General features: G+C 48.4%; 1 protein-coding gene across 3 annotated transcripts in view; it reads right to left on the minus strand.

Annotated features, from left to right (window-relative positions):
- Positions 1,302-25,123, minus strand: part of ZBTB49 (zinc finger and BTB domain containing 49) — a 30,353-nt gene continuing 6,531 nt past the window's right edge. Inside the window, exons 2-8 of one of the 3 annotated variants that reach the window (XM_003128851.6) lie at positions 24,228-24,397; positions 20,557-21,662; positions 17,458-17,504; positions 10,817-10,890; positions 9,205-9,287; positions 8,953-9,114; positions 1,302-2,411 (exon numbers count right to left, since the gene is read on the minus strand). In XM_003128851.6, coding sequence (XP_003128899.1) covers positions 1,747-2,411; positions 8,953-9,114; positions 9,205-9,287; positions 10,817-10,890; positions 17,458-17,504; positions 20,557-21,662; positions 24,228-24,379 — 2,289 coding nt within the window. In that variant the 5' untranslated portion in view covers positions 24,380-24,397 and the 3' untranslated portion in view covers positions 1,302-1,746. Of the gene's footprint in view, positions 2,412-8,952; positions 9,115-9,204; positions 9,288-10,816; positions 10,891-17,457; positions 17,505-20,479; positions 21,682-24,227; positions 24,398-25,123 lie in introns of those variants that run through there. The other 2 variants (XM_013989281.2, XM_013989283.2) reach the window with 2 other exon arrangements.

Raw genomic sequence — 25,123 nt, forward strand, 5'->3', positions numbered from 1 at the left:
TGGTTCAGTGCCCCGCGTGCAGGGGCAGAGACAGGCTGGAGGCTCACCAGGGAAGCCTGATGAAGAGGCCAGAGGGTGGATCACGGCCTGACGGCCCATGGGGTTTGGCCTGGGAAGGAGGTGGACAGGGACGAGAGGGGCAGTGAAAAGATGAGCTGACCACTGGGCTGTAGGTGCGGGTGGAGATGAAGGGCTGTGGGGGCTGGGACATCAGATGGAGGAGCCAGAAAGAGGCGGTGGGAGACGACACCCATGTGCAACTCCCAGGCGTCAAGTTCACAGCCAGGAGACCTTGGGCCTCACCGTTGCCAGCTGCAGGTCCTCGTGCAGGTCACCTGGGTCTTCCATCTTCTGGGCAGGGACGGTGTGTGCTCGTTGCCCCAGCCCTGTGGGGCTGCCGCGCCCTTAAGGGTGGGAACACCAGGAGTGGAACCCGAATGTGACGTCGAAGCGGACCTATCCTGCATCCACGGCTCTTCCACGAACATCCTCCCCTCCCCGTGTTCCTCTGGTTGGCTGTGTTCATTTCCGAGCTAGAGCCGCCGACGACCGTGTTCGCCTCTGTGCAAGCAGGTCTAGACAAGCGGCTTCTGCTGTCCACACAGGTAACTGCACGTTCACGTGCGTTCTCTCACTCTGACACTCCTGTAACAGCGCTACGGACACGGTTTTGTCCCATGAGGCCAGCAGGTCTGCTGGGCAGCCGAGGGGAAGAACATGTTTAGAAGCTCTGTCAGCAACCAGACCCGGGGCAGGCAGCTTCAGCTACACGAGGAGATGGTTTGAGCCTTGGTAGGATGCCAAAAGCTATTTATCGCACATGCAGAAAAGCAAACCTAGAGAAAGAAGGTTCTGGGAGGCTGAGGAGGAAGCCACCAAGAAGTGGCCACCAGGATGCAGGCTCTGTTCTGAGGGCTTCCGAAGCCCACTGTCCGGGATGGAAGAACTGACACGGTACTTATCCTTGCTGGACGAGCATGCAATATTTTTTTAAATTATTATTTCTTAATCTTTTTAGGGCCACACCCACGGCATATGGAGGTTCCCAGGCTAGGGGTCGAATTGGATCTGTAGCCACTGGCCTACACCACAGCCACAGCCATATAGGATCCAAGCTGCATCTGCAACCCATACTACAGCTCACAGCAACGCTGGATCCTTAACCCATTGAGCGGGACCAGGGATCAAACCTGCGTCCTCATGGATGCTAGCCAGATTCATTTCTGCTGAGCCACAGTGGGAACTATTTTTATATCACTATGGTCTTAAGATTAATAAACATGCAGGAGGAAACACAATATGATACAGAAAAGCAATTTTCATTTATTCAAATTAAATTATAGCATGAGTTTCCTATACAAATAAAATCTTTTTGTAAACAAAAATACAAAATGCTACAAATGCCAATCATGTAAAAATGCAAAAATAATATTTGTATTATTACCCACATATTTTTTCCCTTTACCACGACCACAATGTACAGTAGTTACCGGCGGTCCACACCACCTTCCGAGCCGACTCTCCAGCCTCTGGCTTCTGGGATGTGCCTTGTTTTGCCCCACATCTGCTTCTGCGATGAGCTGGCGGGCCTCTCTTCCCGTGTGCTGAACTCGCCAGGAGGCATCCTGTCAGGCTCCTCTGGGGCTGGACCTGGCCGGTCCTGGCTGGTCACAGGGCGGCTCTCCGGAGGCCCTGAAGGCCTGAGCCGAGGAGCTGTTCCTGGTGCTGAGATGCTGAGGCCGGAGGTCACTGGTCCAGCTCGCTTTCATTCTGCAGCGTCTTCATCGCCAGCCCCCAGAGGGTCATGCTGGAGAAGAACTGCCCTTCCGAGTTCCTGTACGCGGGGGCGGACGCGCGGCTGCCCAGGGGGTCACCGCAGTGACTGTCCAGGGCGGCCAGGGACGAGCGGATCAGGGCCACGCCGTCGGCCTGCAGCGGCTCGGCGCCGGCCGAGGCCTCCACGTCCGAGTAGGCGTAGGCCTGATGCGGCGCCTGCGGCACGTGGGGCTTGGCGAGCTTGACGGGATCCAGGCTGAGCTTCTCCTGCTCGCTCCCTCCGCGGGGCTGGGCCATGGCCCGGAACTTACAGTGGCTGTCAAATTCCGGCACGGGGTCTTCCTCCACGGGGGGGACGGGGATTTTAACAGACCCGGGCATCAAGGTCACAGCCATGTCCTGGGAGAAGGAGTCGGAGCTCTGGGACCGCTCCAGGTCAGAGGTGTCCATGGCCTGCGCCAGCTCCGCCAGGGCGCCCCGGCCCCCGTCCTCCGCCCCGCAGTGCATCTTCTTGTGGCGCCGCAGCACCGCCGAGCGGGTGAAGCACTTGTTACACACGTCACACGTGTACGGCTTCTCCCCGGTGTGCGTGCGGACGTGCCTGCGGAGGTCGCCGGACCCTCCAAAACACTTTCCTGGAAGGAGAAAAGGGATCTTCTCAGAGGAGAATATTCTGGCAGGCGTCCCCTCTGCCCCCTGCTGGATACTGAAGGACCTTGCTTTAGCGAGAACTCAGTCGTGCATCACCTGCTCACTCTGGACTCCAGACTCTTTCGTTCTGCTCTGGCTGCAGCCCCTCCAACCTGCAGCATGGTGGGGGGGGGTCTCCCTGCACAGGAGCTTGGGCTTGGGGAGCCAGGGTGCTGGGAAACCCCGTTAATTTCGGTCAGATTTTCATAAATTTAACTCAGCCAATTACAATTTAGAAGCATCTTTTCTAAAGGTACTCATGCATTTAGCTTTCAACATATTTTAGGCCTCCTCCTCCAAGCCCTGCTTTCTCTGGGTATATGCCAGAGGTAGGCGATCTAGTCCCACCACTGGCCTGGGTCAGAAGAGAAAAATCAATAAATAACCTTATAGAATGTCACAGTAGGGAGTGCCCGCTGTGGCTCAGCAGGCTAAGAATCCAACTAGTATCCATGAGGATTGATAAGGTCAATCCCTGGCATCGTGGGTTAAGGATCCGGTGTTATTGCAAGCTGTGAAGTAGGTCGCAGGCATGGATGGGATCCAGGGTGGCTGTGGCTGTGGTGCAGGCCTGCAGCTGGAGCTCTGATTTGATCCCGATCCTGGGAACTTCCATATGCCGCAGGTGGGGCCTACAAAAAGGCAAAAAAAAAAAAAATTCCCGTCATGGCTCAGCAGTAACAAACCCAACTAGGATCCATGAGGACACGGGTTCAATCCATGGCCTCACTCGTGGGTTAAGGATCCAGCATTACCTCAAGCTGTGGTGCAGGTCGCAGATGTGGCTTGGACCTGGCATGGCTGTGGCTGTGCCACAGGCCGGTAGCTACAGCTCTGATTCTATCCCTAGCCTGGGAACTTCTATATGCCACAGGTGCAGCCCTAAAAAAACAAAACAAAACAAAAACCCCACTCTGTTTATGTGGACACACATTTTAGAACTTTCCTCTCAGGCCTATGTCACTATATTTGAACTCTCAGCTCTCCAGGGAGCAATGGTGGGCTATCTGAGCTGTGTCACCATACCTGAGGTTTGATTAGCATCTTTCTTTTCGTTGTTTCCTTAAGATAAATCCTCGGCAGTGGAATTATTGGGCAAAAGGTGGTAACTCATTTCAGGGTCCTTACACATATAAATTTCAGGCATTGCAGAGAGGGGGTGTGGGGGTCTCTCCTGTGCCTCTATCAGGAGCGCACAGTGGAGCTGTGCCTGCCTCCTGCGTGGACAACCTGATGGGGACAGCTGGCTCGCCATGTGGGCAGCAGAGATGGGGGTCCCCTCCGTCCGCCGTGGGCCTGCAGACCTCTGGAGTGTGGAACAGGAGTGTTTCCACAGGTAGGACGAGGGTCATGCTTGCGAGCCATTTTCAATCCAGCCTAAGAGGGATGCCTAGAGGGGCGACGGGACCCCAACAGGGAAGGTCTCCTCGGAGTGAAGTGCCACAAAACCAAGGGCTGGAGGGAGAGGTCCGGCTGGAAGGAAAGGCACTTTTCCAGCAGGGGAAGTGCAGCTAAGTGCTGGGGAAGGAGGAGAGAGCGGAAGGGAAAGAAGCTTGGAATGCTGGGAAGGAGAGTGTCCGGGAGGGGGGACGGGAGGTGGGGGGAGGAGACAGAGGAGAGGGGGCCAAGGTTTAAACACAGCAAAGCCCTTGCAAGGGTTCTTCGATATCTGCAAATCCATCAGTGTGATACACCACATTAACAAACTGAAGAATAAAAACCATATGATCCTCTCCATAGACGCAGAAACAGCCTTTGACAAAATCCAACACCCATTTCTGACAAAAACCCTTCAGAAAATGGGCATAGAGGGAACCTACCTCAACATGATAAAGGCCATATAAGACAAACCCACAGCTAACATCATTCTCAATGGTGAAAAGCTGAAAGAATTCCCACTGAGATCAGGAACAAGACAAGGATGTCTGCTCTCGCCACTACTCTTCAACACAGTTTTGGAAGTCCTAGCCAAGGCAATCAGAGAAGTAAAAGAGATAAAAGGAATCCAAAGTGGAAAGGAAGAAGTAAAACTATCACTATTTGCAAATGACATGATACTATACCTAGAGAATCCTTAAAGACTCCACCTGAAAACTATTATAGAGCTCATCCATGAATTTGGCAAAGGCACAGGATACAAAATTAATTCATGGAAATCAATAGCATTTCTATACACTAACAATGAAAGAGCAGAAAGAGAAATTAGGGAAGCAATCCCGTTTACCATCACATCAAAAAGAATAAAATACCTAGGAGTAAACCTACCTAAAGAGACAAAAGACCTGTACTCTGAAAACTATAAGACACTGATGAGAAAGAAATCAAAGAGGACACAAACAGATGGAAAGACACACCATGCTCTTGGATCGGAAGAGTCAATATTATCAAAATGACTGTACTACCCAAGGCAATCTACAGATTCAATGCATTCCCTATCAAATTACCAAGGACATTTTTCATAGAACTTGAACAAAATATTTTAAAGTTTGTTTGGAAGCACAAAAGACCCAGAATAGCCAAAGACATCCTGAACAACAAAAATGGAGCTGGAGGAATCGGGCTCCCAGACTTCAGACTATACTACAAAGCAACAATCATCAAAACTGTATGGTACTGGCACAAAGACAGAAATAGAGATCAGTGGAACAGGATGGAAAGCCCAGAATTAAACCCACGCACCTACAGTCAACTAATCGATGACAAAGGAGGCAAGAATATACAATGGAGAAAAGACAGCTTGTTCAATAAGTGGTGCTGAGAAAACTGGACAGCCACATGGAAAAGAATGAAATTAGAACACTCTCTAACACCATACACAAAAAGAAACTCCAAATGGATTAAAGATCTAGATATAAGACCAGACACTATCAAACTCTTAGAGGAAAACATAGGCCAAGCACTCTCTGACATAAACAACAGCAACATCTTCTCAGATCCACCTCTTAATGACAGTAAAAACAAAAATAAATGGGACCTAAACAAAGTTAAAATTTTCTGCACAGCAAAGGAAACCCTAAACAAAACGAAAAAACAACCCACAGAGTGGGAGAAAATCTCTGCAAGTGAATCGACTGACAAGGGATTAATCTCCAAAATTTATAAACACCTTCTGCCGCTCCATACCAAAAAAACAAACAACCCCATCAAAAAAATGGGCAGAAGATTTAAACAGACAGTCCTCCAAAGAAGACATACAGATGGCCAAGAAACACATGAAAAGATGTTCAACATCACTCATTATTAGAGAAATGCAAATCAAAACCATGATGAGGTACCACCTTACACCAGCCACAATGGCCATCATCAAAAAGTCTACAACCAAAAAGTGCTGGAGAGGGTGTGGAGAAAAAGGAACCCTAGTACACTGTTGGTGGGATTGTAAATTGGTACAACCACTGTGGAAAACAGTATGGAGACTCCTCAGAAAACTAAAAATAGAACTACCACTTGATCCAGCAATCCTACTCCTGGGCATCTATCCAGAGAAAACCATGACTCGCAAACACACATGTACTCCAATGTTCACTGCAGCACTATTTTCAATAGCCAAGACATGGAAACAACCTCAATGTCCATCGACAGAGGAGTGGATCAAGAAGATGTGGTACATACACACAATGGAGTATTACTCAGCCATTAAAAGGAATGAAATACCAGCATTTTTAGCAACATGGATGGACCTAGAAATTATCATGCTAAGTGAAGTCAGCCATACAATGAGACACCAACATCCAATGCTTTCACTGACATGCAGAATCTGAAAAAAGGACAGACTGAACTTCTTTGCAGAACAGATGCTGACTCACAGATATTGAAAAACTTATGGTCTCTGGAGGAGATAGTTTGGGGGGTGGGGGGATGTGCTTGGGTTGTGGGATGGAAATCCTGTGAAATTGGATTGTGATGATCATTATACAACTACAGATGTGATAACTTCATTGAGTAATAAAAAAATTTAAAAAAGCACAGCAAAGCCCTGACTGTGGAGCTACCCTAAAATGGAAACTGCCTACATCCACACCTACAGTGGTACGTGAATATTCACAGCAGGTTTGCAAAGTGAAAAAAGTCAGTTACAGAAGATCACATATTATAATGAGTCCATTTGTATGAAATGTCTGTAACAGACAAATCTATAGAGACAGAAAGGAGACAGAGGGTTGCCTGGGCTGAGGGAGGGAACGGGGAAGTGACTGCTAAGGAGGGTAGGGTTTCTTTTTGTGGAACAAAAATGTTCTCAGATCAGACTGTGAGGGTAGCACAGCTCTGAAAATACCCAAACTGCTGGACTGTTCACTTTAAATGGGTGCATTTTATAGCATGGGATTTATCTCAATAAAGCTGTTAAAAAGATCTGCACTTGTCATGTAAGACCACTCTTGCTCACTTTCTTGCTCCCCTGCCCACCCCCCAGGCTGACCTGGTCAGGGTCAGAAGAGGCAGTGGTTAGTCATCAGGGGAGGGGGAAGAGAGGGGTCCCGATGCACCCCCTCCTCCACAGAGTGGGGAGGGGGTGCTTCGTGGGCAGAAGGGAGGGAAGAGAACACTGAACCTGAAATCAAGTTCACAGGTGTAATAGTAATTTGGAAGTGACATTTTAAACCAGTGACTTGAGACTGCAATTGTGATTTAAAAGTGATGGAATTTCACCTTTTAGGAGCAATTGGAATAGTTACAGAGTTGCCAAGAGACCTCTATACAATTTAAGGGGGAAATGCAAATAAAGCTGCCTTCATTTACAGCCCACATGTCCTGCCCTATTTATTTATATCTTTTCTTTTTAAGCCCATACCTGTGGCATGTGGAAGTTCCCAGGCTAGGGGTTGAACTGGAGCTGCAGGTGCCAGGCTACACCACAGCCACAGCAACACTGGGTCCCAGACGAATCTGTGACCTATGCTGCAGCTTGCAGCAACGCCATACCCTTTACTCACTGAGCAAGGCCAGGGATCAAACCTGCATCCTCACAGATATGAGTCAAGTTCTTAACCTAGTAAGCCACAAAGGGAACTCTGTGCCCTGCCCTATTTTAGAAGCCAATTACAATCACAACTCTAAGGACACCCCAATTCCAGGCTTCCTGCAGCCTGACTCAGCACTTTTCCTTTTTGCTCTACATAGGTAATTATAATGAATGGACTCAGAAGATATGGTACATATACACAACAGAATACTCCTCAGCCATAAAAAAAAAAAATGAAATAATGCCATTTGCAGCAACACAGATGCAACTAGAGACTCTCATACTAAGAAAGAGAAAGACAAGTACTGTATGATATCACTTATACGTGGAATCTAAAATATGGCCCAAATGAACCAATCTATACTCACAGACATCGAGAACAGACTTCGGTTGCCAAGGAGGTGGGGGAAGGAGTGGGATGGACGGGGAGTTTGGGGTTTGTAGATGCAAACTATTACATTTAGAATTGGATAAGCAATGAGGTCCTGCTGTGCAGCACAGGGAACTATATCCAGTCACTTGGGATGGAACGTGATGGAAGATAATAAGGGGAAAAGATGTACATACATATCTATATGTATGACTGGGTCACTTTGCTGTACAGCAGAAATTGACAGAACATTGTAAGTTAACTACAATAATTTTTTTTTTTTTTTTGCTTTTTTAGGGCCACATCTGCGGCATATGGAGGTTCCCAGGCTAGGGGTCGAATCGGAGCTACACCTGCTGGCCTATGCCACAGCCACAGCCACTCCAGATCCAAGCCATGTCTGCGACCTACACCACAGCTCACGTAACACTGGATCCTTAACTCACTGAGCGAGGCCAGGGAGTGAACAGCATCCTCATGGATCCTAGTTGGGCTTGTTAACCACTGAGCCACGAAGGGAACTCCCCAAAAATTAAAATAAATAGGTAATCGAAAAATGGTTACTATGCATCCGTGACTCCGTCCACACTGCCACAGGCACACGCACGTGCACACTCCCCCAGCTCCTCAGAGGCGCTAACACGCCGAGATCATGAGGAACAGGCAACTTAGCTCGCAGTCCCAGTTTCCTCACCTGTGCAGTGATGGGCCTGGAGATAGGGCTGCCAGCCTCCCTTCCCTCCTCCCGATGCACTGAAGCGTCACGCACAGCACAAATGACCTCTGCTTCACGACACCCCATTTTGAGAAGCCCTCCCTCCTGAGCCTGTCTGCACCCCTGCAGGCCTCCGTGCCCTGGCCCCTGCTGCCGCACCCCCTGCTGCTGCGCCGCACCCCGCGCACTCTTCCCCTCTCTCCCAAGTGCCCCCAGGGTGCCCCCCAGGAGCAGTGGTCCCTGGGACTCCCCCATCAGTCACCGTGTGTCTGGAGCATAAGGACACTTCCTGACACCTGCCACGTGAACAAAGCCCAAGGCCATAAAGAAACAGCGCGACTTTCATCTTACCAAGCAAGGACGACCTGGGGCCCTAACCAGCGCTGTCCCCAGAGAGAGGACCAGGCGGGCGCGGGTCTGCGGCGGGCAGAGACTCACCACAGGCAGAACAGCTGTAGGGACGCTCCCCCGTGTGCCGAATCCTGTGCTTCACCAGCTTCCTCTGCATGTTGAAGGACTTGCCGCACTGGTCACAGGTGAAGACCTTATCGGCCGTGTGCGTCTTCTTGTGCTCCTTCAAATTACTGAAGTTGCTAAACCCTAGAGAGAGCAGAACAGGCGTGAAGCGAGGGGCTGAGAACAGGCCCGTCGGAAAGCTTCAAGGAGGAAAAGGGAAACACGCAGCTCTACCTCGACCACAGATGTCACACAAGTGCGGCTTTTCTCCCGAGTGGATAATGATGTGGCGCTGGACGTCCCCGGAGGCTGCAAACCTGGAAGGGATTCGGAAATCCGATTAGGAGCCTTCTGACCTCGCTGCGAATCTTCATCCTTGAAAACCACGGAGGGAGCGGATGGACGGCTCCCTGCATGACTTTGCAATGTCATCAGGAGCGGCCTGATTTCATTTGAAATGGGCATTAAAAAAAAAAAAAAATCCTTACTCTTTTTCTCTTCTTCTTAAAGGAAATGAGAAAATGATCTAAAAACATGTTTTCCTACCTACGTTCACTGCCTGTTCTTCAGAGACGATCGCTAGGTTGGCTTGAGGGGTAACTCCAACCTTCCGCCCCACCCACAGCAGAGGAAGGGGTGACATGGGGCCGGGGGGGGGTCATATACAGACATGGTTTTAAGTGTACACCTTGCTTTCAGACCAAGTTCAGAAGGCCCACATTTAAAACACCCTGTGAAACCAGGCTTTCAGGGACCCCAGGCAAAGAGGAGCAGGGGGCTTATGCGACAGGGCGCCCCAAACAGGCAGTCCGTGTGACCCGGGCACTACACGCGGCCTCAGGGACGAGGCAGCTATGGCAGAAAGGGAAGCACGTCCGGCTCAGGAGCTTTTGTCGTCTACCCTCTGCAGAGACAACTATCTTCCCGGAACTGAATCGAGAGTACTGTCCCACTGTGAAACTGGATTGTGATGATCATTGTACAACTATAGGTGTGATAAATTGAGTAAAAAAAAAAAAAAAAAAGAGTACTGTGCCAGCCTGGCACAAGACTGGGACTCTAACTGTCCCATGCCTGGGCCACCCCCACCACACCCCCAGTACAAACTTATCAGAGAAAGAGAATTTATGCTATGTTCCTGTCACAGCATTTAGCATACAGTAGGTGCTTAATAAATGCTGAACAAATGGACAGTTAAACGAATACATAAAACACGATGTGACCGGTCCAGTCCTGGCTGTTGCCTGCTGTCTTAAAATGACTGACACTCTAGATGGCAACGCAGGTGGATTCCCGACACACGCCCCTGAGGAGGGGAGGGGTCCACGCCGAGGTCCCATCTCCTCGCCCGGCTCTCCACCCCCAGAGTGAGGCCGTCACCAAGTCAGTTCTCACTTCCCAGGTCAAAGGCCACCCAGCCCTTGGGCTTAGCCCTCCTTCCTGCACTTGAACTCACGGCCCTTCATGGGCCTGGGTGCACGGCCGGGGCGCCTCCTACCACCTCCCCTGACCCAAGTCGAGGCATTCAGGGTGCAGGTCTCATTTCCCCTGCCAGACGGTCAGCTCCATGGGAAGTCATCTATTTTAACAGACATTTTTGGAATGAATGGACATTTCAGTCTAAGAGAATTTTGTTTCATGTAAAATCCCATTTCATAAGACTTGTGCCCTAGATTCTCCTTTTAATTAACAACTGCGTTTCTTTTCGTTATTCTGTGTGTCACATGGAAAGCCAGAGGGCTGGGCTGCACTGTGTAAGGAGCGCAGCAGTGAGCCCCCACGTGGCTCAGAGAACACGGATTTTCAAAGGTGCTGAGGCTGCTCCTCCCGTATGGAGAGAACTGACCTCTTCCCGCAGATCTCGCAGATGTATGGCTTTTCCCCGGAATGTCGACGTAAGTGAGTCTGCAGGTTACCCGCCTGCAAAAAAGGGAAAGAAAAAAAACAGGCCAATAATGAAAAAAAAAATTTTTTAAGGGCATAAAATTCAAAAGGGAAACTGACAGGTGTAGCCAGGTTCCAGTCCAACTTCAGAATGAAGACTCCGACGCACAACTCAGAAGCAGCCGCGTGCAAAAAGACAAGGCCCAGCCAGGCTCCAAGCTGGGGAGCGGCTGCCCAGCAGTCAGTTGAACCTGGGCGTCTCGGCCTGTGCTCCTTGCACCCCTGGCCGGTCCCAACCCAGGCCTGCGCGGCTCCTGCGGGTCCCTCTGAAATGGGCCCCACACTCTGTGGCGGCTGCTTTAGGGGTGGATAAGCTTGTGTTTTAAACAGTTCTTGATGTATTTTATTTCATTTTTTTTTTTTTAAACTGGGACCATCCATATGCAAACAGCACTTAAGAAAAAAGGCAGCAACTTTGTACTTAGTTATTTCGGTATTTGTTGTTTCTTCCTAAAGAGCGTGCTTTTGTTCGTGAAGAAGGTAAGACTTTTCCTTACGGTATTTCCTCTGGCAGTACAGCTCTTCTGCCTGGCAGGCCGCTCAGTTTACCCTTGTGCAAAAAACGCAAATGAGGAGACTGACTGACAGCCGTCCTTCAGCTGCGGGCTGTTTAGACCCCTCGTCTCCGAAACTAGCAGGGCTTTATGAAGAATAACCGACTTAAATGGAGATCACAAAATAGACGTCCATACACAAATCAACAGGAAATCAATATTAAAATGGCTCAATTTCTAACAGTGACATTAGAGCGGCAAATGCTGGGGTCTGGAAACAAAATCTTCCTTTGCTGTGATTTAAGCGAATAGCCTCAATCTACCATTTCTTGGACTTAATATTTCATAGTGTTGTGTTGTTACAAAGAAACCCTGAATGAGATGGATATACCCAACGGCAGTCAAGCGCAGGCACTGTGCACAAAACAAGCCAAAAAAAGAGAACGAACAGTACTACCAAACTCATGAATGTGGCTTTGTCAATTTGCAAACTCTTCTTTGAATAAATGCAAAAAGAGTTTATGGTTATAGGTCTGAAAATGGTTCTGATGTCCTCTGTGGCTTTTACCTTGTATGACATGGAAGATTCTTTATGTCTATCGGATCTGGGAAAGACTGGGACATGACATTCTAGAACGTGATAAGTATGGCTTAGAACAACTGATGTTAGATAGCCAGAGAAAGAATGTGGAAAAAGGTTTTCAAATAAATAAATTTATAAATAAACGAGTTGCTGTAGTCACACGACAGGCCAGAAACTAATAATAGATTGTCTGAATTCAGACTCTGTCTCACATGAGGGCCTGCAGGTTTCTGTGAATAAACTAGCTTGTGCTGAGTTGTCGGCGTGGCAGAGTCACTCCGGGAAACAGCGCACTGGAGTTACTAAGCTGAAGCACCACGGACTGTTTCAAACCAGTCATTCCAAATTTCAGAAAAGCTCATCCCTTCAATGACAATTTGAATAGCACCACCTGCTCTATGGTTAAATTAGATCTCTCGTTTCAAGTTGTTTTGTAAACTACGTCTTATGAGTGAAATGCCTTCTGATTTGATTCCTAGCAATGCTGCATTTTTCATTTTTAAATAAAGCACAACAATCACTTGTTTCCGAAGTAAACACAACTGAATGGTGTTCCACTTACTATTACAGTCGGCAATGTAAAGCCAGCTTTGAAATGTTTCTTTAGCTACTTAAGTCTGGAAATGCAGAATTCCTCCAAATAAAGGAGCACCTATTAGTCTGATAAATGGTATAAAAGCAGGTTAAATAATGGAAAGATTTGGACAAAAAGCCCAATAATACAGTCAGGTAGTTTATACCAAATTATACAGTGCTCTGGGGCCCAGATTGTCTGCCCTTCAGTCGTCCTTATTTTTGGTAAACTTTGCTGTACTCAATGACTAATTATGCTCTAACTGAACGGACCATGTCTTAGAAATGTCTACAGTTGGATCCATGAAAACCCCAGCCACTGGTAACAGGAGTAGCTCTCGTTCGTAAGCAGTGTTTCACTGAGTTGTCACAATGTCCTCATAGAGTATAATTCACAGGCTACAGGCAGTAAACAGAGGCTCAGAGAAGGAAGGAAGCAGCCCCAGCCCCTGAGGCTGGGAGCAAACACCCGTTTTCAGCTCTGTCTGCGCACAGACTCCAAACCTTGTGCTGCTGCTGTGCTGAAAAATATCAGCAGGGAAGAAAGTTCTACTCTGAGTGGATACCATTTTAAGTTAGGATGGGGTTGTCAGATTCCTGAACTGAAGAATTCTCTTGTAGAAAAGAAGTCAATGCTTCATTTGTTGAGTAATTTAAAAACTAAACTCCTTCTAAAGGGCACCTGAACATCAGTATATAAACATACAAAACTAAGCATCTGCATCACACAGCTCCTGTCAGAGGGCCTGTCTAGTGGCTGCTGATTACATCAAAAACAGGGAGCCTAAAACTTGAGATAAAAGAGAGCCCAGATCTTAAAAGTCATCTAGTTCAAAAGCTTTAAGACTTTAAAACAGAAACAAAATCTAGAGATTAACACAGAGATGTCACCTAAAGAGCAAAGATCTTAGATGGTAAAAGGATGTTTAACAACGGCAAGTGTGGGAAATATCATCACTGAGTTAAAAATTTAATAACTTAAGAAAAGTCCATTAAAATATATATATATTTTTTTGCATTTTCACCACGGATGGGATGAAACTGGCACCTGTGGCACCAGGGGCCTCAGGGCCCTGGAACAATCGGAGCAGCCTCCTGCAGGTTGACGGGCTGCCCTATCCTGCCAGTCCCGCCAGGACACAGGAGCTGGGAGGGCCCCCGCCTCGTACAGCCATCAGCCTCGCACAACCATCCGTCCACAGCAGCTGCTCAAGCTCCCTATTCCTGCCTCCTTGGAGAGAGAAAACAACTCCATTCCTCTGCCTAAAGACAGCTAAATATACCCGGTTTCCCTCCTGTTTCTCGTGTGACAGGAACTCCAGACTTGTCACTTAGTTTCCTCCTCTGGACACACTGAACAGCCCAGGTTCCATCCATTTGGGAGACACGCAGCTCCAGATACATCCGCCAGCCTCTGTAGTGCTGCACGACTTGTACTTGCTGAGATGCAGGCATGTCCAGTGTGTCCAGAGTGATACTGACACGCGCACAGGCTGCTGGCACAGGCTAGGCTTACCGGAGCTTTTCAAAACCGAGGTGTCACACGGCTCTGACTCATTATTAAGGTTGTGGCTTTTTTCTTTTCTTTTCTTTTTTTAAAGGATAACCCTATTAAATACTAAATTGAGTAAACAGCACAAAAGATTCTTTCTTTTTCTTTTTAGGGCCGCAGCCATGGCATATGGAAGTTTCTAGGCTAGGAGTCGAATTGGAGCTACAGTTGCCAGCCTACGCAACAGCCACAGCAATGCCAGATCTGAGCCGTGTCTTCGACCTACACCATAGCTCATGGCAATGCTGGATCCTTAACCCATTGAGTGGGGCCAGGGATCGAACCCTCATCCTCATGGATACTAGTTGGGTTCTTAACCCACTGAGCCACCACAGGAACTCTAAGATTATTTCTTATTGGTAGACATTGGTACATCTGTTTCCTAACTTTTTTGTTTGTTTGTTTGTTTGTTTTTAGGGCCGCACCTGTGGCATATAGAGGATCCCAGGTGAGGGTTGAATTGGAGCTGTGGCTGCCAGCATACACCACAGCCAGAGCAAGGCCAGATCCGAGCCACATGTGTGACCTACACCACAGTTCAAGGCAACACCAGATCCTTAGCCCACTGAGCGAGGCCAAGGACGGAGTCTGCACGCTCATGGATACTAGTCGGTTCCTTAACCACGAGCCACGAGACGGTAACCTCTATTTCCCAGCTTACGAACCTTCCAGAAGGGACACATTTCCACTCCTCCATAACTACATGTATCCGGTTCAGATGAGAAAGGAAGGGCAGGCTGCCCCGGCCACTGTGCCCTCGGCCTGGAATTATCAACGCCACCCCCGCCTGCAGGGCCCCCTAGGCCATCACGGAGCACGTCCCATGTCCAGCCCCCCAAACACCACCGCTTCCAGGTGGCACGTGTACTCTCCTCTTTGCCCAGACCCTACACATCTCGGCCACGGCACCTGCAGCGTTTCACTGTACTTTGCCACTGCAGACATGTCTCTTCCTCTCAACGATAAGCGCCTTGAAGCCTTACCCAGCTTTGGCTGCCAGCACATGGCACAGCACATGGCAGAGCTCCTTGGGTCCCGTAGGCTTCCAATAAATAAATACTTGGTGAATGAAGTTTTTTAAGAGTCCTTATTCACAAAAATTTCATCATTTCCTTATGAGATAAGACAGCCATGTACATCTAAAAACCATAACTATACGTAACTATACATTCATAGAAACCCGATAAAAATATAGACAGCAGGGAGTTCCTGTTGTGACGCAGCAGTGTAGCTGTAGTTTTGATGTGACCCCTAGCCTGGGAACCTCCATATGCCACAGGTACGGCCCTAAAAAGCCAAAAAAAAAACAAAAACAAAAAAAAAAAAACAAAAAACCACAGACAGCACCACAGAAGAGAATTTCTGCAGCGTCTATCGACAGGGCTGGCCTTGGCAAGCCTCGGGGGGAGCGCGGACAGCAAAGTCGGAGGCAGTGGGCAGGGCTGCCATTGAAATCACCTGCCTGCTTCCCCCCCCAACCCCTGCGCCCGCTCTCGCGCCCACAGCCAGGCGTCGGGTAAAGACTTAAGCTAGATGATGTCAGCCGCTCCCCTCCCCTCGCAGGTGAAATTCAGTCTCCGGAATGGCCTGTAAGGGTCTGGACGCCCGGCCCCCGGCACCTCACCCTGTCGTCTCCACTAGCCTTCCTAATGCTCCATTCCCACTGCCCACTTAACAGCAGGCATGCGGTCCACCGGCACTCAACATGCTCTCGGCCTGGCTCTCACCACAGAGCCTGCACTGCTTCCCGAGCGGCGTCTCTGCACCTGCTGCAGCCTCTGCAAAGACTTTCCAGGCTGAGCTCTCGGCCGGGCGGGACCCCACTCACTCTCCTCAGGGAGTCTCCGACGCCACCCTACTTGCGGCTGTGACTCCAAGACCTAGCACAGAGTCGGAGCAGGATGAATAAACCCTGTCCCAGGACTAAAAACCTGCAAGTTATACACGAGACAGCGAACAGAGGGTTCACCTGAAGCATCTGATGCCCATCAGTTCAACCTCCGGGACCTCTACGCCTTCAACTCAGAGACGCTGACCCAGTCAGACACGAGGAGTATTCAGAACAAAGTGATAATGCTGGGAGTTCCCGCTGTGACTCAGCAGGTTATGAACCCAACCGGATCAGGCAGCCTGCCCAAGGGTCAGAGCAGTAAACCAGAGGCTGGATTTGAATCCACAGGGCCTGGCTCTAGAGGCCAAGCTCTGAGCCCCACCCCTCCCCCGGGCAAGGCTGGTAAAAAAAGCACAGGCCTCAACCTGAGGGTGCTGCAGGCAGAGCAGCCCCCCCACCCCCAGTTCAGCGAAGCTCACTGAGCACTGAGAGCAGCACGGCCCCTGGCTGGACCAGCAGCGCACAGTCACATGTCGGGGCCGGTGAACCACTGCATGTGGAAGCGGGGAGAGTGCGGAGAAGTTAGAGCGTGGGGCTGGGGAAAATGCCCAAGGGGAAATCGGAAGAGCTGGCTCCCTGGGGACGTGTCAAAAGCTGGCGCCACTGCTCCTGCATCTCCACGCTCCACAGGGCCAGCTGCCCAACTCTCAGCAGACGGAGGTCTCCAGGGGCCCGTCGAGGCCCAGCCCGAAGGTCCTCTCCCCAGGGAAATGGCGTTCGCACAAGCTGCTCCTACAGGATTATCGTGCGCGTGTAAAGACGGCTGTGGGTGAGTGTTTCCTCTCCTGGACTGGGCACTGGACCTGCGAGCTGCTTCTGGAAAGCCAGTGCCTGGCAGGGAAACAGTTACCTTCCATCAGAAGGAAAAGCAGATACCCACAGCCATTCTATGACATTCAAAATGTTCTCTGCAACTAAATCTCTCGATTTCTCTGCCTGTGCCTCGATCAGTACAGAGCTGTAGGAGGACCTAATGTGCACGGGCTGACAGAGGACACTCATGCAAAGGCCGTAACAGAGGTCTGTCAAAGGCTGTCAAAGCAGAAGATGAAAAGCGTTTGGCCTCTTCTCCAACATCCTAACATCTACTGTCTCAGTGAGAATAAGGACACTTGTTTTCGATCCAGCCCAGCACAACCTGCAGCCCGCAAGTGATGCTCAGGACGGCGTATATCCACGGAAGGGGAGAAATGCACTAGACCTGGACCCATCCTTAACGGGGGAAAAGGGACTGTGTGAGTTCACGAGCTTATAAACAACGGTATTTTTCCCTCAGTGAACTAGGAATGTTTCCTTGAAAATTATTTTCTCCTGATTTCGTCTGAAATCTTTTAAGTGAGAGATCATCAGAGGCTCCTCTCCCAAGTCCAAGAGAATGTCTTATCTGTAATAAAAATAAACACTGGGGTTCAGGTTTCCAATTATTAACAATCAATAAAAGTATTCCCACCTGAGAGAAATGTTTCCCACAAATGTTACACTCAAAAGGTTTCTCACCTAAAACAAAACAAAACAACAACTTGTCAAATCATTCGTAATACCGGCACAATAATTTCCTCTTTCAAATGCTGACGCCCGTCTCGTGGGTCCCACCTTCCAAAGCCGAGCATCCCACACGTCATCGCCAGAGTGAACGCGGGGGGAGCCCCGCGGCGCCTCATCTCTCTCGCCCTTAGACAGGCGGAGAGGCTGAAGGGAGATTTGCATTTACTTTTCTCTAAAAATTACGTTGTTCTCCGCATCTAGACCTGGGTTGAAACCGGATGTACTTATCTGCATTCAAACGATACTGAGGCTTTGGACGGTCTTTCCCTTCGGCTCAAAGGCGAGTTTTCTCGCTGAGCAGCTGGAACTTGGTCACCTGTCTTTCACCTGAGTCCTTTGCTCCCAGCGCATGGGGACAGCCCCACACAGAGCGGGACCTCCTGCAAGTGGCACGGGGTAAACGCCCTCCTCACTGCCCGTCAGCCTTGGTGGGGATGAGCTAACAGGGGGGAGAAGACCCCATTACGGGAGCATCCCCTGCTGACGGCCTGGCCCCTTCTGATTTTAGCAATTCTGGACAATTACACTGGGTACAGATGGATGTGGAGAACGGAGCTCACCGGCAGTTTTGAGGACGGTCTCTGGAAACAGTCTGTTTAAAACCGTACTTCAGGCCCTGCTTCACTGACAGAGCCCCGAGAAACAGCGTGAAGACCAAGGACCTTCCATTCTCCCATCCCCTCAAACCCAGTGGTTTCGTTAAGAGCCTTTTTAAAAAACAGCAGGAATATTCCCCTTTCTGCTGTACTGCTGGGGTCGGCTAGCTTTCTGGGCTTCTGCCAGGATATTTTTATTTTGATCTTTTCCTGAAACTGTTTAGTGGCTTCCTCAAGGACGACAGGGGAGCTTCTAACCCCAAGTACAGCTGACCCTTGAACAATGAGGTTTGACCTGCGTGGGTCCATTCATACTTTTTCAACAGTAAATACTACAGTATGACCAGATCGAGGCTGGCTGACGCCGCGGATGTGGAGGAAGTGGTACATGCAGGACCACTATAAATCATACTAGGACTTTCCAACGCTTGGAGGGTCAACACCCCTAAACCTCACGTTATTTAAGGGTCATCTGTAACATAATGATACTGACGCTGTATTTTGGACTGCATTTATGTCTGAGATCCCGGGGACATAGATAACATTACATTAAAACCCCATTATGAGATACGAGCGTCTGAAAAAGAGGTCACTAGTTCTAAGACTCTCAAGTGACCCGGTTAAGTAACCTACTTCAGTGGTTCTCAAACTTTTTGACCTGGGGACCCCTCACACTCTAAACAATTGAGGACCCCAAAGAGCTTCCGTTTATGTGGGCCGCATCTGTCGGTATGGTCCATATCAGAAATCAAAACTAAGTGTTTCAGAAACACAGGACATTTTCACCGGCCGCTAGACTGAAGGCCTCATCACACATCCTGCAGCCTTTAGCCGACTCCTCTGTACACTCGTGGGAGAAGGAGGAAAAGGAAGTAGCATCCCACACGACGATGCAGCTGGGCCTTCACGGACGCCCTCGAAGGGGGCCCCAGATCACACTTTGAGAACTGCTCCCTCTCGGTCCACTTCTAACTGTATGACTACTACCATCCAAAGACGTTCTCACAGAATACACAGCTTTTGTTTCCTTTAAAGCTAAACAGGTAAGTTTTTCAAATAAAAATGACAGTGATCCTCAGGCTCCAGAAAATTTAAGAAAGCAGAATGAAAGTTAAGAAAGTTAAGTTTTCTCAGGGTGAAATTGAGTCAGTGACGCTGCCTTCATGTGGAGTAATTCTGTACCACTAATAACGATACAGGACTTCATATTCAAATATAACACAATGAGGTGGCAAAGACCTAAGCAAACGGGGGATGGAAAGGGATAAGAGGACATCACATCAATAGTCACAATGACACAAGCTCTGAAGGCAGCTCTGGCGGAAGCATCTGTAAGATACTACTTCTCATGCCTTTAAGATAATTGCCATGTATCTGTAATGTGTATTAGACTTATCATGTTTAAGAGCAGGAAGGAAAGTAATATCTACATGTTACATAACAATGTTATATATTGTATAAGACTTTCAAAAAAAGCTTTGGAAAAAATAAACATTTTGGAAAGGGGAGGAGGTATGAAGTGAGGTAATAAAACTTTGAAAACTCAATGTCAAATGAAAGAATTTTCATTTGAAAATAACACATGGGAGTTCCCGTCATGGCTCAGTGGTTAACAAATCCAACTAGGAACCATGAGGTTGCAGGTTCAATCCCTGGCCTTCCTCAGTGGGTTAAGGATCCAGCGTTGCCGTGAGCTGTGGTGTAGGTCTCAGATGTAGCTTGGATCCTGCTTTGCTGTGGCTCTGGCGTAGGCTGGCGACTACAGCTCTGATTGGACCCCTAGCCTGGGAACCTCCATATGCCGCAGGGAGCGGCCCTAGAAAAGGCAAAATACCAAAAAAAAAAAAAAAGAAAGAAAGAAAGAAAGAAAAGAAAGAAAGAAAAAGAAAGTAACACATGGTTAAAGCTTATCCTTATTAAAAAATTTACCTCCTACCTCCGAAATCACAATTTTTAAAATCTGATATTCAAATTACTTTTAAAGCGTTCAGAATTACTCAAAACAAAATTACTTGAGTCTGAATTAACATATGCTATGCTTTTAAAAAATAAGCGACCTAATTCTAAAGAGATAACTAAAAACTGCTTAATCTGTTTTAGAATTAATTTGAAATTGGAGGGCATCAGTCATTTACCATCAGAGGTGGAAGGTTTACCGTAAAGTTCAAATGAGAAGTGTACCATCTTTTAAAACCGACTCTACGAAAGCATTTACAGAACTTAAGATCATTCTTTAAGAGGCATCAAAATATAAAATAAAAAACAGCTAACGCGCCTTGACATGTTTGGTAAACATCGATGACGTCATTAAGCAATAGCAAAACTTCTTACAAAAACAGGAGCAGGCAGTGGCGTCTGATGGTCTGCGGGAGGCCCCCCTTCTGCCTGCGGGGACTGAATCAGTGTACCTGTATGAGACCGTCTGTGAAGCTCCAAATTGCTCGGGTGTTTGAAAGGTTTTCCGCACAGATCGCACGCGTACTGTCTCTGGGACGGAGGCGTCTGGGGCTGCTCTTCCGGCGCCGCGGGCTCTTCGGGCCTCCCCAGCTCACTGATGCAATGAAAATCCTCCGCGCGGAGGAGCTCTTCGCTTTCCTTGTCTTCAGCCCTTTGGCTGTGGACTTTCTCCACGCTGCTGTCACTGGCAGGTTCTGTCCGCTCGGTGACGCTCTCATCTGACCTGGGTCCAGAGGTGCGCTCTGCAGATTCCTGCGACTTGAGGAAGTTGAGCTTCTTCAGGTGAACGGCCTTCTTGAGCCTCATCTGCCTGGTGGGCGGTGGCGGGCCCGCGCCGTCGGACGCCGGGGCCGGGGCCGATTCGCTCAAAGGCTGGGCCAGGAAGTTGGGAGGCAGGTGCTCCGAGGACTCCAGGGCGCACGCGGGATGACGGACGGCGCAGGGCGGGTGCTCCACGGCCCCGAGGTCTGCGGCTGCGCCGAAAGGGAACGGCTGCTCGGTGGCCCTCTCCTGGCTGGGACAGGTGGCTTGTCGATAGTACTGCTTACTGTAAAAGTTTCTGAGCTTGTAGTAACAGCTTGGCTGTTTGAAGGGCAGATCTGCGCAGCCGCCGTCGAGCGCGTCGGGGGCTTGTCTGGAGGGTTCGGCGGGCGAAGGATGAAGACCCGCTGAGGGCGGCGCGTGGCCTGGCGACCCATCCAAAGCCTTGCCCCGCGGGACCCCGGCTGGGCACTCCTGCGGCAAGGGAGGCGGGTAGTTTTCCCCGAGGACACAGCTCGCGTCCGGGGGCAGGGCGCCCTGCAGCGAGAAGGCGCTGTGACAAGGCAGGCCCGGCCGGTCTGCGGCGGCGGCTGACTTCAGAAACGTATGACACAGGTTCAGAACGTTCTGGACTTGCAAGCACTGGGCCGTGTCCAGCATGACTTGTACGTTGTCCTGGTTAAGATCCAGACGCGACGTGTACATGAAGTCCAGGATCTGTCCGATGCCACTCACGTTTTTAATATCCAAGTGAAAAACATCATTCTTCGGGCCTGAAGAATTCTGGAAGAGGCTCCTGATAAAAGAAGGGATATCTGCTTACAGTGTTAACAATTCCTACGGTCCGATAGCCTTTTCTTATAAATAACAGTCACGCTAATATTCAAAATTACTATCTATACATGCCAAGCTTTTGAAATTAAGTATGCTTCGCTCCTTTAACAAGTTGCGGCAAGCCATGTAATAAAACAATTCGGATGAACTGAATTAGTGTGTTGAGTATCCAAACTTCCACAGAAATCTGAGCTAAATTTTGAAATCTACTCCTTGCTCTTTTTTCCCTAAAAGGTTCTTATCCAAATGTATTATTAATTGTATACAGAGTATACAAAACTGAAGAATACACGTTTTTCAATATTTCATGTTTAGTCTGACAAACTACTTATCTCCAACCATAAAACACATGCAAAAATATTTCTACATCTGAGTGTCTTAAGAACACCTGAAGGAGTTCCCGCTGTGGTGCAATAGGATAGGTGGTATCCTGGGAGAGCTGGGACAAAGGTTCGATCCCCAGCCTGGCAGTGGGTTAAGGATCCAGCATTGCTGCAGCTGTGGCATAGGTCAAGACTGCAGCTCGAATCTGATCTCTGGCCCAGGAATTCCATATGCCACAGGGCGGCCAAAAAACGAAAGACAAAAAAAAAAAAAAAAAAAAAAAAAAAATTTACGTGAAAATAAAAACAATTATACGGCTCCTGCTGTAGCAGAATGGGTTAATGATCCGACTGTAGGAGCCTGGGTCACTGCCGCGGCATGGGTTCAATCCCTGACCCAGCACAATGGGTTAAGGATCTGGCACTGCTGCAGCTATGGCACAGACTGGATTTAATCCCTGGCCTGGGAACTTCCACACGCCGCAGGTGCAACCAAAAATAATAATAATAACAACTATAATAAACCAACCTGAGCTGTATAACCATTTCTAAAAACTTTGTGAATTGTGGCAAACTATACATAATGTCAAACACTTAACGATGGCTCAGATGCTAAATTCGGTGGCATTAAGTATACTGACACTGTTATGCAGAAATCACCACTATCCATTTCCAGTACCTTTTCCTCATCCCCCAGAGAAACTCTGTATGCCTAAAACAGTAACTCCCACTCTCCCCAGGCCCTCAGCCCTGGGAACTCCCATTTTACTTTGTCTCTATGAATCTGACTACTCTGGGCACTTGATAGCGACTCATTTTGTGAGCAGTAACTTATCTGGTTCTCAGATGGTTCTCAGCAACCCAATGGTCCATGAAGCAGCAGTGAGAGAGCCCTATACGTTAACTACGGCAGGAAAGGTACCATAAAGCCCAGCCACTTTCTTACAGGCCTAAGTTCACAGGTGAATGAATGAATTTGGAGCGTGTAAAAACACCAAGCTGAGTGAGGAAAACTGTCTTACGAGTTTGTTAAAGACATTTCGTTAAATGCGGTCACCTGCTTCCTCCAAACAACCTTCAGTTCTGCTCTGTTCTTACTTAGGGAAAGTACAGATTAGAAGTAGGGTGGAGAAAACTCGAAATAGCCAATGTATCACAACATCCAAGCTAACTCTCCTGCGAAGGCAGAAAGCACACGCAAAGCCCAAGCATGGGACCTTTTTGCACTGGGGCAAATGGTGCTGCCAAACCCAGGGAGCGAATGCCCCGCAGTGTGGCTCGGAGCACATGTGAGATTCAAGCGGATGATTCGAGGAATTATCAAGGAAAGATTAAATCCTGTTCCAAATACTGTTTACTAAAGCACTATATACATTTTAGGGGAAAAAAAGGTACGGAAAAAGAAGCTTTAATGTTTAAAGTGAGACAAACTTAGCTAATCAGAAAATGTATTAGAAAATATTTTTTCTAAAAAAATAAATGAAATACTACTGCTTGATATTATTTATGAGTGAAACATTGAAGCAAAAATGATTACAGGGATAAGTAAAGTGAGCTCAAACCTGCTTTCTTCAAGGAATTCCTGTCGTGGCGCAGAGGAACCGAATCCGACTAGGAATCATGAGGACGTGGGTTCGATCCCTGGCCTCGCTCAGTGGGTTGAGGATCTGGCATGGCTGTGGCGCAGGCCATCAGCAATAGCTTCAATTTGACCCCTAGCCTAGGACCTCCATATGCCACGGGTTCAGCCCTAAAAAGACAGAAAAAAACCCAAAAAACAAAAACATCTGTTTTCTTCAAATAGTCAAATGAAAAACAAAAACTAGAATGTTTTTATTTTAAAAAATAGCACATAGGATGTTTTTCCCACTTTGATTTCTTATTACAGAAATGTTCTCACCAGAAATTCTATTCCTCAGTCTTTTCATCCTGAGAGGATAAGAAATATATACACAACACTGACATTAATTAGAACTACTAAAATCAAAGGCAAAGTACCAAAACATTTCAATTGCCCCATATAGACTGTAGTTAAAAGGCTCTTTTCCACTTGGGTTTCTCTAAATACAAAACCAAAAACCTCACAAGGTGCTCAAAAGCTAAGGAGGGTGAAATCCAAGGAGAAAATAGAATTTAGTCAAAGGATTTTTTCCGGAGGAACTTTTTCTCCATACAGTGGGAAGAACAAAGGCGAAAGTACATACCTAAAGTACTGGCTGAAAGCTGCTAGCACGTTCTTATGCGCTTTGAAGCAGACTCCTTTCACCACCAGCATGCAGTCACAGAGCAGACCTTGGATGCGCTGCTCATGCAGCTGCTGGAGGAGATGGCAGCTGTGAGCAGCCACGGGGTCCATGCTCCACCATCCAGGGGCCTAGGGCAAAGAACGCGGGTAAGAGTGAGTCTCCACGCCACGCCTGGAAGCCATGGCACCCACAGCCACTGGCTGATCTGTGGTTCGCTGTCATGATCCCCTGTCACGATGGTTTACTCAGCTTCTTAAGCATCCAGACCAACCTGTGGAACAGACCCATCTCCCATGACTGAATGAGATGACGGACACTGTGGACACAGAATGTTTCCACTCAGTGCCTACGGACAGACAGACAGCTATGTGCAGGCTCTGGGGCTATGGCCGCGGGCAAAACACGCCAGGTCCCCACCGTCCTAAAGCTTAAATTCTCGGGAGGGAAACGCACACACAAAAGGACAGGACTCACAACCAAGCAAAGCAGTTGGAGCCAGACGCCTCATGGGTTAGGACATGGGTGCTGGCGTTCCAGAGCTCAGCCCAGTTCCAGTGACTTTTGTTAGAGGAAAAGTGGGGAGAAATGGAGTCGCATCAGGATGAGACTCTGGAGGTTCAAATGGCAGGTTGGTACTAAAAAACTAAAAATCATTATCTGCTTTATTTGCTTTCATTCTCGGTACATAAGCATTACTGGAAAAGTCACTAAACCATGACGCCAAAATCTAAGCCTTTTAACATGGCCTCTACTTCAACTACTATTATTATTATTAGCTTATCTCTGATCACCCCCAGGTGTGCCAGCCAAAAAAAAATAAACTACCTGCGGTTCCCCCAACGAGCCGGGTTCGT

Source organism: Sus scrofa, chromosome 8 (assembly GCF_000003025.6).
Source record: "Sus scrofa isolate TJ Tabasco breed Duroc chromosome 8, Sscrofa11.1, whole genome shotgun sequence".
Classification (NCBI taxonomy): domain Eukaryota; kingdom Metazoa; phylum Chordata; class Mammalia; order Artiodactyla; family Suidae; genus Sus; species Sus scrofa.